This window comes from Apteryx mantelli, chromosome 17 (assembly GCF_036417845.1).
Source record: "Apteryx mantelli isolate bAptMan1 chromosome 17, bAptMan1.hap1, whole genome shotgun sequence".
Taxonomy (NCBI): domain Eukaryota; kingdom Metazoa; phylum Chordata; class Aves; order Apterygiformes; family Apterygidae; genus Apteryx; species Apteryx mantelli.
Genome location: NC_089994.1, coordinates 16,686,431 through 16,697,312, shown reverse-complemented (window position 1 = coordinate 16,697,312; position 10,882 = coordinate 16,686,431). Strand labels below are relative to the sequence as shown.

The following is a 10,882-nucleotide window of genomic DNA, read 5'->3' as shown; positions in this document are numbered from 1 at the left end:
TCCGGAGCAGCTGTGACCCCGTCGGACCTAGTGATGGACCTGGCCCTCCATGGCCAGAAGCAAGATGTGCCCGGGTGGGCGGCAGGGATGGGCACGTTCAGGGGGATTCAGGCACAGTGACCGTCCTGGATGCACCAGCCTGGAGCCGCAAAGCAAAGCAAAGCATCCCGGCAATGGCAGACAGCCCAATTCCCAAAACACCCGCTTTGAGGGCCAGGAGGCAGCCAGGGCTGCTTGCCCTCCTCCGGCTTCCCGATCGCGTGGAGACCGACAGCGGAGAGCGGAGGAGCGGCGCGGGGGCACCGCTCGCGGGCTCCTGCCGGCCGCCGCTCCCGGCCCTCGCCCGCGTTGCTGGGACATTTGCTGAACTTCCCCCGCTTCCGAGGCCTGAGCTCACAATCGCGCGCCCGCCGCAGCCCCCGCGCCCACCGCCACGCGCCCGCCGGCCCCTCGCGGCTCCCCGGCGGTAAGGAAAAGCAGAGCAACGTGTTACACAGAGCTGCTGCCTTTGGGGGAGCAGCGATCACCGGGAACACGGGAAGGCTTTTTAGCAGTAATATCCCCCCCCCATCGTTTCTGAACAACCATCTTCCGTAGACACCCGGAGAACTAGACCGCTGGCGTCCCTCGACAAACTGTCACAAACCGCCCGAAAACGTTAAGCGGCAGGAACAGGAGCCCCCGTCCTGCCGGCAGAAGGAAACGTTGCCGTTTCTACCCTTTTTAACAAGACGCCTATGGGATTGATTGGGGTTTTTTTAGCTATAAAGGACCCTAAGCTCTGTACCGCGGGATGCATAGAGCATCCGAGCTCCTGCCGCACCCCGGGGACGGAGACCAGCTCTCCGACCCGCTCTATTTTCCAAAGATCTTCTGGCGTATTTCCTAATAAACCAACAATTTGCTAAACTGCTTAAATTACGGCTCCCCGCTCCCGCCGAGCAGGCAGAGGCGGCTCCGGGAGGGGCGAGCTCGCGGGGCTGCTGCCGTGCCGCGAGGGCCCCGACTTCCCGGGCTCGCCGACGGCCTCCCGCGGGCGCGCGGCGCGACGCCCACCCCGGCCACGTCCCGCCGCCGCTTGCTGAACGCTTCCTAACGCTCTGTGCTGCGAGCCTGCTTTCAGCCGGCACTGCTTCCCACTTAAGTATTTTTAGATTCCCTTCTGCTTGTTATATTTTTATTTTACCCCTTCCAAAGGCAGACATTAATTACTGGCTTGGGTGCGTATTCAAGCGTAGCTCATTAACAGACTGCTCTTTTAGTACCCGCCCTGAAAATTTCTCTCTCGTTTGTTTCTCACCATCGTTTGCTTCTGTCTCCAGCCGAGAACAAAATGCCCTTTGCGAAATGCCCCCCGACGGCAGAGCCTCCCTGGCACGAGCGCGACAGGAGAGCCCAGAAGAGCGGATTGAGACACACGGTGTACGCTGCAAACGGGGACCAGTACACGGGAGAGTGGCTGGACAACCGGAAGCACGGTAAGACGCGTCGTTCCGAGCGTGCCGCTTGGGATGCCTGCGCCAGTCCCTAGGGGAGGGAGCAGTCAGCGTTCCTAGGTATTCCTGGCAGACCGTTCATTCATGGGCGACAAAGTGGGTTCATTATGATATAAATACTTTGATATGTATCAGGCAAAAATGCGCTCAGACGTGTCACTAATCAGTAACTGGAGACGCTTTTGCGGGCGCTCAGCTGCAGGGCAACATGAAACATCCAGATTAGGGCAAAGCTCCCCCCTAAAAGTACAGCAAACTGCAGTCGGCGCGGTGCCTCCGAAACGGCCCTGCCTGCACCACGAACGACGTCCCCGCGGCCGCGAGGGCCGAGCGGTGCGAGCGATGCAGGGCACGGCGCCCTGCCAGCCTCCTCGCTGGCGGCCTCCGCGAAGGCGCCGCGCGCCGTCCGTCCCGCGGCGTTTGCCCGATCAGCCAGATAAAGCAGGGCTGCTGGCTGGTGCCCTGAAATGCCCTTGCCTCCAGGAGCAGGAATTTAGGCTCAGGCCGTGGCCCCTGCTGCAGGAGACCAGAGCAGAGCCGTAAGGGGAAGGAGATGCCGACCGAGCGCTGAGCAGCCGGGCCAGGTCGGGCTTGTTTACAAGCAGTAAACTGAGCTTTGGAAAGATTAAGTGCATTCGCCAAGGGCCACACAGCAAGCCCATGATAGAGATTAACGATGCATCCGACTCGGGAAGCTAAACCGAACCCTAGACGTAAACCTGCCTCTGTGCGGGAAGCGCTGCAAGGCGCTCGGCCCGCTGCGGGCTCCCGGCGGAGTGTGCGGCGCCGCGGGGCAGGTACCGCCGCGGGCTCCCGGCTCTCCCCGCAGGTTTGATGCGTTTGGGCAGCGAGGAAAACTCGGCTCTGCTGCTCCTGCGCCCAGGGCAGGGATCTGTAGCGAGCCCTGAGGGCAGCCCCAGAAACGCTGCTCTTTCTTTACAGCTGTGATGGTCTTGCTGCAATTCCTCTTCTTCATTAAAACAGGTAAAGGCACGCAGATATGGAAACGCACGGGAGCCATCTATAACGGCGACTGGAAGTTTGGGAAACGGGATGGTTATGGCTCATACAGCATTCCTGACCCTGTCACCAAGGAATACAAGAAAGTGTACACGGGCTGGTGGAAAAATGACAAAAAATGCGTAAGTGAGATTTCCTCGGCCTCCCCCCAACCCTGCCTACGGCTAGGAAGCACCCACAGCGACGTGGGCCCCAAAACGTGGGGAAGATTTGGGTGCACGCATGCAAAAAGGTCACTGTAAATACTGATTTTTCCAATGGCATCTGTACTCTGAGCCTGAACTGAAGGTGCAGAAAGATTTGGGGGAAATGAGTACGCGGAACAAGAAAAAGAAAGCAAGACTAAAAGCTTTCTTATTTCGGCCTTCGTTCCCGTGGGGGAGAGTCTTCTCCTGCCCCCACCGGCTTTGGCTGACCCAACTTTACTCACTTTTCCGCCTTAGATATTGCAGGAGCTGTGTTGCGTCCCAAAGCCAGCAACGCAACAGAAATACTGTGATTTCTGAGAGGGGCTTTCCCCCGGGCTTGGGCTTCCTTTATACTTTAGTTTGAGCCTGCTGAAAGAGTAGAAGCTTCAAGAGTAAAACCCGTCACCGATAAAACCTCAGCATGGCCAAGAGGGCACGGTCGGCATTTGCCGTGCCGGGCATTTTCGGTGCGGGAACGCGTCCGGGGGCACCTGGAGTCCCGCACGAGCCACGACTGCCCGGCTCACCTGCAGCTCAGCCGGGCAGGCAGGAGAGGTTTGGTATCCTGCGGCTTAATCTTCCCCACCCATTAATTTAATTACTACCGTGTTTAAAGCGGCCGGAGGAACTTGCTGATAGAGCATGTTTTACAAGCACTGCAAGAAAACATACCTTCTTAGACCTGCTCTTTTCCCAGCTTTACAGCATGTTAGACAAATAACCCAAGTTCTTTTGGAAATTAAGCCTGTCATATAAATCACCAGTTTTTCTAAAGAAAACATAATGAGGAAGTCATCTGGTAAAAATGACTGCAATCTTATGTGCAAAATCCTTTCAGGAACATTTTCTGATCTGCCAGTGGAAACATTGTGTTACCCTTTGTGTATGGCCTTAATTAAATTAATAGCCTCTTACGTTCCTAATTGGCATGTGGCTCTATGGCTCGAGTCTCTCCAAGGGAGCTTCCTTTCTCATTCTTTGAGAATATATTTTGGATAATTGAGCTTTGGTGAAAGATTTCTAATGTCAGCCAAACCTTACTAGGGTTTTTTTTCCTGCTCTAAAAGCCTCCCATTTACATCCATGACGTTTAATGAAATTCATGCTCCAAAAAATTGGTTATTTCCAGAGGTGATTTTATTTTTTTGCAGAGAGAAACTACTGTTTTCCTCCTATGGAAAAAACCTCACTAATACTAGGCAAACATTTCTCGACGATAGCGGCTCCTGGTGCAGGGATACCTCTGGGCTCCTCTTAGCTGGCAAACACACACCTAAGGCAAATAGCTCCTTGGCGTTCCTCAGTTCTACGCTTAATTCCCAAGTTATACACCTAGTGGGCTTCGTTCGGAAGTTCGCCAACCAAATCTGCCCCCGGCACCAAGCCGCGTGCCGGGTTGAGAAGAGAAAGCGGGGATCAGGCGCAGCCGGGGCGGGTGGAAGCCGGGCGGCCGCTCACGGGCACCTCTGTGCTGCCGTCCAGGGCTACGGGACGAGGTTTTACGCCGGCGGCGAGTACTACGAGGGCGAGTGGCGCGGCGGGCTGCGCAGCGGCTGGGGCCGCCTCTACCGCCGCGACGGCTCCATCTACGAAGGGCAGTGGCTGGGGGACCAGCCCTGCGGCCAGGGGATGCTGCGCCTGCGTGAGTACCGCCCGCCTGGCCCGCGCCCCGCGGCACCTCGCCGTCCCCCCGGCCGGTGTTTCAGGAGCCAGGGGGTGGCTCCCCCGCGCCGGGTTTTGGGCTGGAGGCGGCGCGACCCGGGCGAGGGCAGGCGTTGCATTGCTCAAGCCCACGCGCGAGCGAAAGCTGATTTTTGCTGTGATTTATGTTCAAATGCCTGGGATGGTTGGGGTTAGCGATAATATACTGTTGGGTCAGAGAAGAGCAAATCTCTCTTTTCAAGCCAGGCACTTTGCCAGACGTGCTTTCCAACTACCGCATGCCAAAGAGGAGTCTAGTTTCTAGTATAAAAGAAGAGAAGTTTTCTTTTAGCGTTCGCTCCATGCCCTCTCCCACTTCCGACACTGGCTCTTGTTGCATGAACATAGGGGTTTCATTAGTGCTCCATCCCTTCCCAGAAATAACACTGAGCACATCACAGATTGGGAATGCTGGGGACAATCTCATCATAAAAATAGAAATTCGGATTTTTTTTTAATTTGCTTTGCTTGGAGTTTAGTCCATTTGTCCCCAAAGGCAAGAATCCCAAACCTCTGCAATACAAGACAGTGTGTTCCAGGGATATTTGAAGAAATACTCTCTCCTCTGGCATGTTATTCATCTACTGCTCTTTTCCTGGAAGTAGTTTCAAGGCTAGGAGTTAACTAAGCAAAGCAGCTAGGAGGAATCAGCAGCACCTTCGCTACGCATCACGTGCAAGGCAGCACTGTCTCTCCTGACTGCGGATTCACTTTGGACCAGCGGCTCATACTGATAAAATCAACGCACGCTTCTGTGGGTAAGTCATCCGACTTATCTGCTCCGCTCCCGTCACAGTCATCCTCTGCGGGTTCTGTCAAAGTCCTTCTCGGCGGATTGTGAATTAACCGCCCCTGCCGGCTGCGCCGCTGCGGATGCTCTGTTTCAGCGCCCAGTCACTTCGAGCGAAGCCTGGAACTGATTGCGAGCTGGATTCCTTTCGGTTAAAATTAGCCAGAGCAATTATTTCATACCCACAAGCTTAATGCATTGAGCTCAGCCGCTGGCAGCGCGCCCACTTGCCGGCTGCTTTGCAAGGGTGAAAGAAAAGGAGCTCTTCGGCGGAGGTCACGATGAGCTGCAGCTCAAGATTAAATTGCTCGTGCTGGCAGCGCGCCCGGAGAGGGCGATCGCGGCCGGGAGAGCCACCCGGATCTGCTGGCGCCGCCGCGCTCCGTTGCAGGAGGGTTTTAAACCAGCCCATCGCACGTCCGCGGTCGAGACCTCGGCGGCGAGCGAGCCGGTGCCCGGAGCGCCTTGGGAGGAGAGCGGAGGGGAGCAGCCGAGCGCCGCGGGGCAGCCAGCGCGGGCGACGCTCCCCTCCGCCACGGCCGGGCCGATTGCGGGCGTTTCTAAGCTGTTGGTGGCTGGAGGACGCAAGCCCGGCTGCTCCCACTGTTAGGCAGGGCAGGTGTTGAGGATGAGCATGCAACAGGGCAGATGAAGGTCACCACCGCCCTGGCTCCGTCCTATAAACCACACGAGCGCCTGGAGAGCCTCACGGCGCTGCCTACCAGGAGCAGTCTTCTCGTCTTCCTCCTGCCTTACCCCATTCCGGCAGCCCCCAACCAGCTCTGCAGCACGGGTGCTGGGTCCTGGCATTTCTGCCACCTCCTGCCACAAAGAACGGTGAATTCACCTGACACCCGGATACATTTCCACCGAGTAGTTTGGTCAGAAATCCCTGCATTTTTTGGCCAGAAAAGAAAATACAGGAAAATTGTCTGAGAAAAGGAGACAGCAGAGGAATCTCCCAGTGAGAACAGGGTCACCTCGATATGTCCCAGCCCACCCACACAGGCGTGGACATGATCAGCCTTCTCCACCAGCGTCACTGGACAAATGTGCTCTCTTTGGCTTGCCTATTCGGAATAGGCCTTTCCCATTCGTGAATGGATTCTTGGAGAGCAGCTCAGTGCCCCAAAAAAATCTCTCTCGACTTGCAGAAAAACACGAAGAGATGCAACACAGCTGGAAAAACAGTCTGTAACTGCTTGCATGAACTGTTTAGACATCCACAGTGATTCCTGAGCTGTAATTCATTGAGAAAACATAAAACTACAAGTATTATTTAAAATTAAGATTATTTTGACTGGACAAAGATCACACAGTGCTACTGCTCTTTGCCCAGAGGAGCAAACCTCTGCAAGCTGCAATTCCAGTGTGATTGGTGGCAGTGACAACTCTGAAACTTGGGTCCTGCAATTTTTCATGTCATTAAGAGCGATTCAGCTACTTGTTCCTTATCCTGAGCTCATTCACTCAGAATATACATGAAAAATGAATATCACCAGGAGAAGAACAAAGAAAGTGAGTGCCTTCAGTGTTCCAAGTAAGTAAGAGTGGGCTTTAGCTGCAGAATTTTCTCACTCCGAGGCACAGCAAATAGGGCACGGTTAAAACAAAACGACATGCCATGCTGCATCTCCCTCAAAATTACCGACAGGGGCCAAATCAGGAGGCAAACAGATGATCTACTCATGTTGGGTTTCTGTGTCGATTGGTTTCATTTGTAACCACCTAATGAAATGGTGCAAATTTCATGGTCTGTTCATGTATTTAATTGCAGCAAATGAAAATCGGTATGAAGGAGGCTGGAAAGATGGAAAGAAGCACGGACCAGGGAAATTTTTCTACTTGGATACGGGACAGTTGTTTGAAGGTGTCTGGGCAGCAGATATACCAAAATATGGAATTATGATTGACTTTGGCAGAGATGAAGCTCCTACCCCTACTCAATATCCAATCCCTAAGGTAATTGCTTGGAAATTTCATTTTTGCTAATGATGTTTTTCATTAACAGCATTCATCAGAGCTCAAGGCATCTGTCCAGGTAGCGTTTCATTCTTCAAGCGATTGCTCACGTGGGCTCCAGGCTCGCTGCCTGCGTGCTCAAATTCTTTTGGCCAGCAGTGTCCTAAATGGCCCTTTTGGGACAAAAAGCCTATTTAGCACCAAGTGACCTGTGTGAGCCCAGCTTTGGAGCCTCTGTTACTTGCCTGCACATCTGAAAAAATGTAGTTCTCCTGCACCAAAACTGCTTAGAGACCTGAACCAACACAAAGGAAACGGAGACAATAGAGACAGAGACAATAGTGGGATTTGCGTCAAAACCAGGTGATTTCTCCAAGCCAAACTGCTCATGCTGACTAGACCTCACCGAAGCCCTAGCAGCTGCGGTGCTAGTATCAGCTACGTCCTTCACCCAGTCATGCTGAGCTAGGGGCTCTTCTGTGTCCACCAGCTTAGTGGGCAGCGGAGCACAGCTTCCCACCCAGCCTTAAGGCAGACGGAGGGATATCCAAGAACCAGCATCTTCTGCTCCCCTTTTCCCTTAAGGAAGCAGACGATTGACAAGGGAGGTGCAGAAGAAGAGCCAGTCCTAGTCATCCTCCCGAGACCTTGTGATAGGCACGATGGAGCACATGGACACCCCGCTGCAACAGGAGGCACGCAAGCTGGTGGATACACTGGAGCCTTACATCCCAGTTAAGCTCACATCGTCTCTTAACAAGATGCAGCTAAAGCCTGCAGGGGACTGATGACAAACAGCACACCTCACGATTCACCACTTTCCAGAGCACAAATAGACAGTCCTACTTTCCCACCAGGGTCCTCAAGAGCTTTTCTTCAGTGTCAGGTTCCCTTGTCGCCGTGGCTATGCAAAAAAAGTTCCAGCAGCAGCGACCCGCTAAGACACCACCCCAGGAACGAGATTAGACCCGCTTGGCAGAGAAATGCGTTCGTGTCAGTGCACAGCTGGGAACCGATGGCTGTAACACACTCCTGGCAGAACATCTCTGTCTGCACCCCAGAAGCACAGCTCAAAGGCCTGATCTCAACGCGTAGCACTGCGCTATTCCAATAACGCGGGGAACAGCATGGCCCTGGCCAGCAGAATCAGGTGCTGTTGGCTCCCTGGTCCCCCGCAACAGGTAAAGGGACACGGTTGTTGCATACAGTATCGGGCAAGCTTCACCAAAGCTCACGGTTGTTTGTTACAGCTTTGGTTTCCTTCACCCGTTATAGCACGGGCTCTCCGAGCACGGACATTTTTGACAAGTCAGGGAATTCTCCAAGTACTAGGTACACCCGCAGCAGTGTAAAATAATAAACACCAAATACTCACCATGGAAAAACAGTCCAGCACTTGGTTGCAAAAAGAGTGAAAGGAGCAGTACTTCTGTAACTAAAAATGTTTACCTTGAGAGGTTTGTCAAAGGTCACCCAAGAGAACTGCTTCTTCAACGGCCTAGCCCAAAAGTAGTTGGATGATTTACCGTTTTGCTAAGGCAGGATGTTCAGGCCTAGCTGTTTATTTAAACTCCCCCAAGACCAAGATCTGACCCAGTTTTCTTCCTGCTCTGTGAACAAAAAGGAAGCATCAACTTTCGCTGCTGTTACTACACTTCCAATTGGAAGAGACAAATTTAACTCTCAGAATATGAAGGAAATAACAGACAAAGGAGAAAATTTGAGTTCAGATTTTTATTAAGCCTTTGTCAAATTACCTTCACAAGAAGCTGTTAAAGAAACGTAGATGTAGGGTGAAAGGTAGAAATTGTCAAAACCAGAGATGGAATAAATAGTCAGCTTTTGCCTGGCAAAAGGCTAATAGCAAGACAAGATCTGAGATTCTGTATGAAAGAGGTGTCATTTTGCGTCTTCATTAGCAAACAGGTAAAAGGAGCAAACGGGTGCAAAGGTTGGGCAGGACATAAAACAGCTGGAAACTAGAGAGTAAAAAAGCTTGGGAAGAATTCAACACATAGACGATGGGGTAGCAGGAAGGCAGAATTTGAACCTTATTCACAAAGAAATACACGCTACAAATCAAGTCGCTTGCACGCCTTGCTCCAAGTCACTAATAGAGAGGGAGCCGGGAATCAGCACAGGCTGGACGGCTGGGCAGGAAGACCACCATAAAGCTTACCAGGGAAAGAACAGAAAACAGCGCTGGACACGTTGAATTTGTGGTACTATTTTATTGAGCGTTCAGTCCTCGTTACCCTGCATACCGAGAACACAAGACGGGCAACGGCAGATCCGAGAGGAGACGGAGCAGGAACGGCCTCCGGTCTTCAGCACCAGCCAGCGGTGGACACCAGAAGAGCAGGCTGAGCACGCAGCGCCACGACCGCCAAGATGCTCCCACGCTTTGCAGCTTAGGGACTTCCCGAGCCAAGGGTGGATGAATTCTTTTGATTAATTTGCTCAGTCACTTTATACATTTTTTGTAATAATTACTACCGGTCAACTTGGGTTTTTGACACTTACTGAGCCTGGAACCAGTTTTTAATAGGTGTGTTGTTGCAGGGTGTTATCCTCCGAATTGACCCTCTCTTCATAATCTCTTGGGAAAACTGCAACAGCAGAAAGCTCTAGAGAGAGGGAAGTAACTGTAGAGAGGAAAGGCACAACACAATGGACCCGGGATATCTGCCATTATAGTTACTGAGCCAAGACTTCAGGAAGCAAAACAAAATAAATAAGAAAAGGACTGGATGTCTTCTGCCTGGGAGAAAAACATATTTGAACCTCCCAGAAAACATGAGGATATAAAGCAAGCTGGACTCAGGTGACAAGTTCCTGGTCAGTAATGCAAGGTTTTGGTGCTTTCCCTTTGAGAATCTGTATCCAGTTACATGCAGGTTCCTGGACACGACTGACTCCTGGTTTCACCTGATTTACTGATGCTCACTCAGATGACTGCAAAGTATTCACCTATTACAGCTACAGGTGTGACCCAACAGGTTAGAAATCAAAGACAGTTTTGTCCAGGAACATGTCGTTGCTAAAAGAGAATCAACACACTCCATGCACAGCTACTGCAAGGAGACAAACTGACATTCAAAACGCTAGTAAAATTAGAAAAGTGCAGCAATGTTTCTAAAACAGTAATTGAAAGGCTGTGATATAAACTAAAGTCCTGCTACATGGGAGACTCTCCATTAATGCTTAAGTAATCAGTATTTATAAACCCTAAGCTTAACTACACTGCATAATTGATTTGTATTCTTTTTATTTAGATTGAACTAGCTGATCCAGATGGTGTTTTAGAGGAGGCCCAAGCAATGTTTGATGACAGCCAAAAATAATATTAACTGGATCCTGAAGAAAAAAAAAAAAAAGGATGCAAAATAAGAGCAAAATCCTGAGTTACTCATTTGTGTCTCAAATCCGCACCGTGGCATATTGGATTGCGGTCAGCCTGCCTCCCTCCCTGCCTCCCCTCGAGACTGCCCACCTGTGCTTCACTCGGCAGGCGGCTTGGCTCAGACACCTCCTAGCAAGCCCCAATTATTTGAAAAGACAGCAAAACGCTGCAAGACAAGCGCGGTGACTTGTTGCTCAGCTCCTCCACGGTTTCCTCCTCCTCCTATAAAGAAATAGTGCTCCTGTTGCTTTCAAGGTCTTTCACATAGACTGTAGTTCTCCAGGGCTCTGCTTCTATAGCATAGAATAGAAACCCTGCTTTT

The 10,882-nt window shown here is 51.8% G+C and overlaps 1 protein-coding gene across 1 annotated transcript; it reads left to right on the top strand.

Moving 5' to 3' along the window:
- The first annotated feature begins 1,333 nt into the window (after positions 1-1,333).
- MORN3 (MORN repeat containing 3) lies at positions 1,334-10,752 on the top strand. Its single transcript, XM_067307098.1, has 5 exons — positions 1,334-1,478; positions 2,481-2,638; positions 4,187-4,346; positions 6,973-7,157; positions 10,433-10,752. The coding sequence occupies exons 1-5, from the start codon at positions 1,334-1,336 to the stop codon at positions 10,499-10,501; spliced, it is 717 nt and encodes a 238-aa protein (XP_067163199.1). The 3' UTR covers positions 10,502-10,752.
- Positions 10,753-10,882: the final 130 nt, after the last annotated feature.

Excerpts from the sequence above, each read along its gene's own strand:
- MORN3 (XM_067307098.1), top strand. The coding sequence starts at position 1,334 with ATGCCCTTTGCGAAATGCCCCCCGACGGCAGAGCCTCCCTGGCACGAG. Across the intron at positions 1,479-2,480 it reads GCTGGACAACCGGAAGCACG|GTAAAGGCACGCAGATATGG; the intron begins GTAAGACGCGTC and ends TCATTAAAACAG. Across the intron at positions 7,158-10,432 it reads CTCAATATCCAATCCCTAAG|ATTGAACTAGCTGATCCAGA; the intron begins GTAATTGCTTGG and ends CTTTTTATTTAG.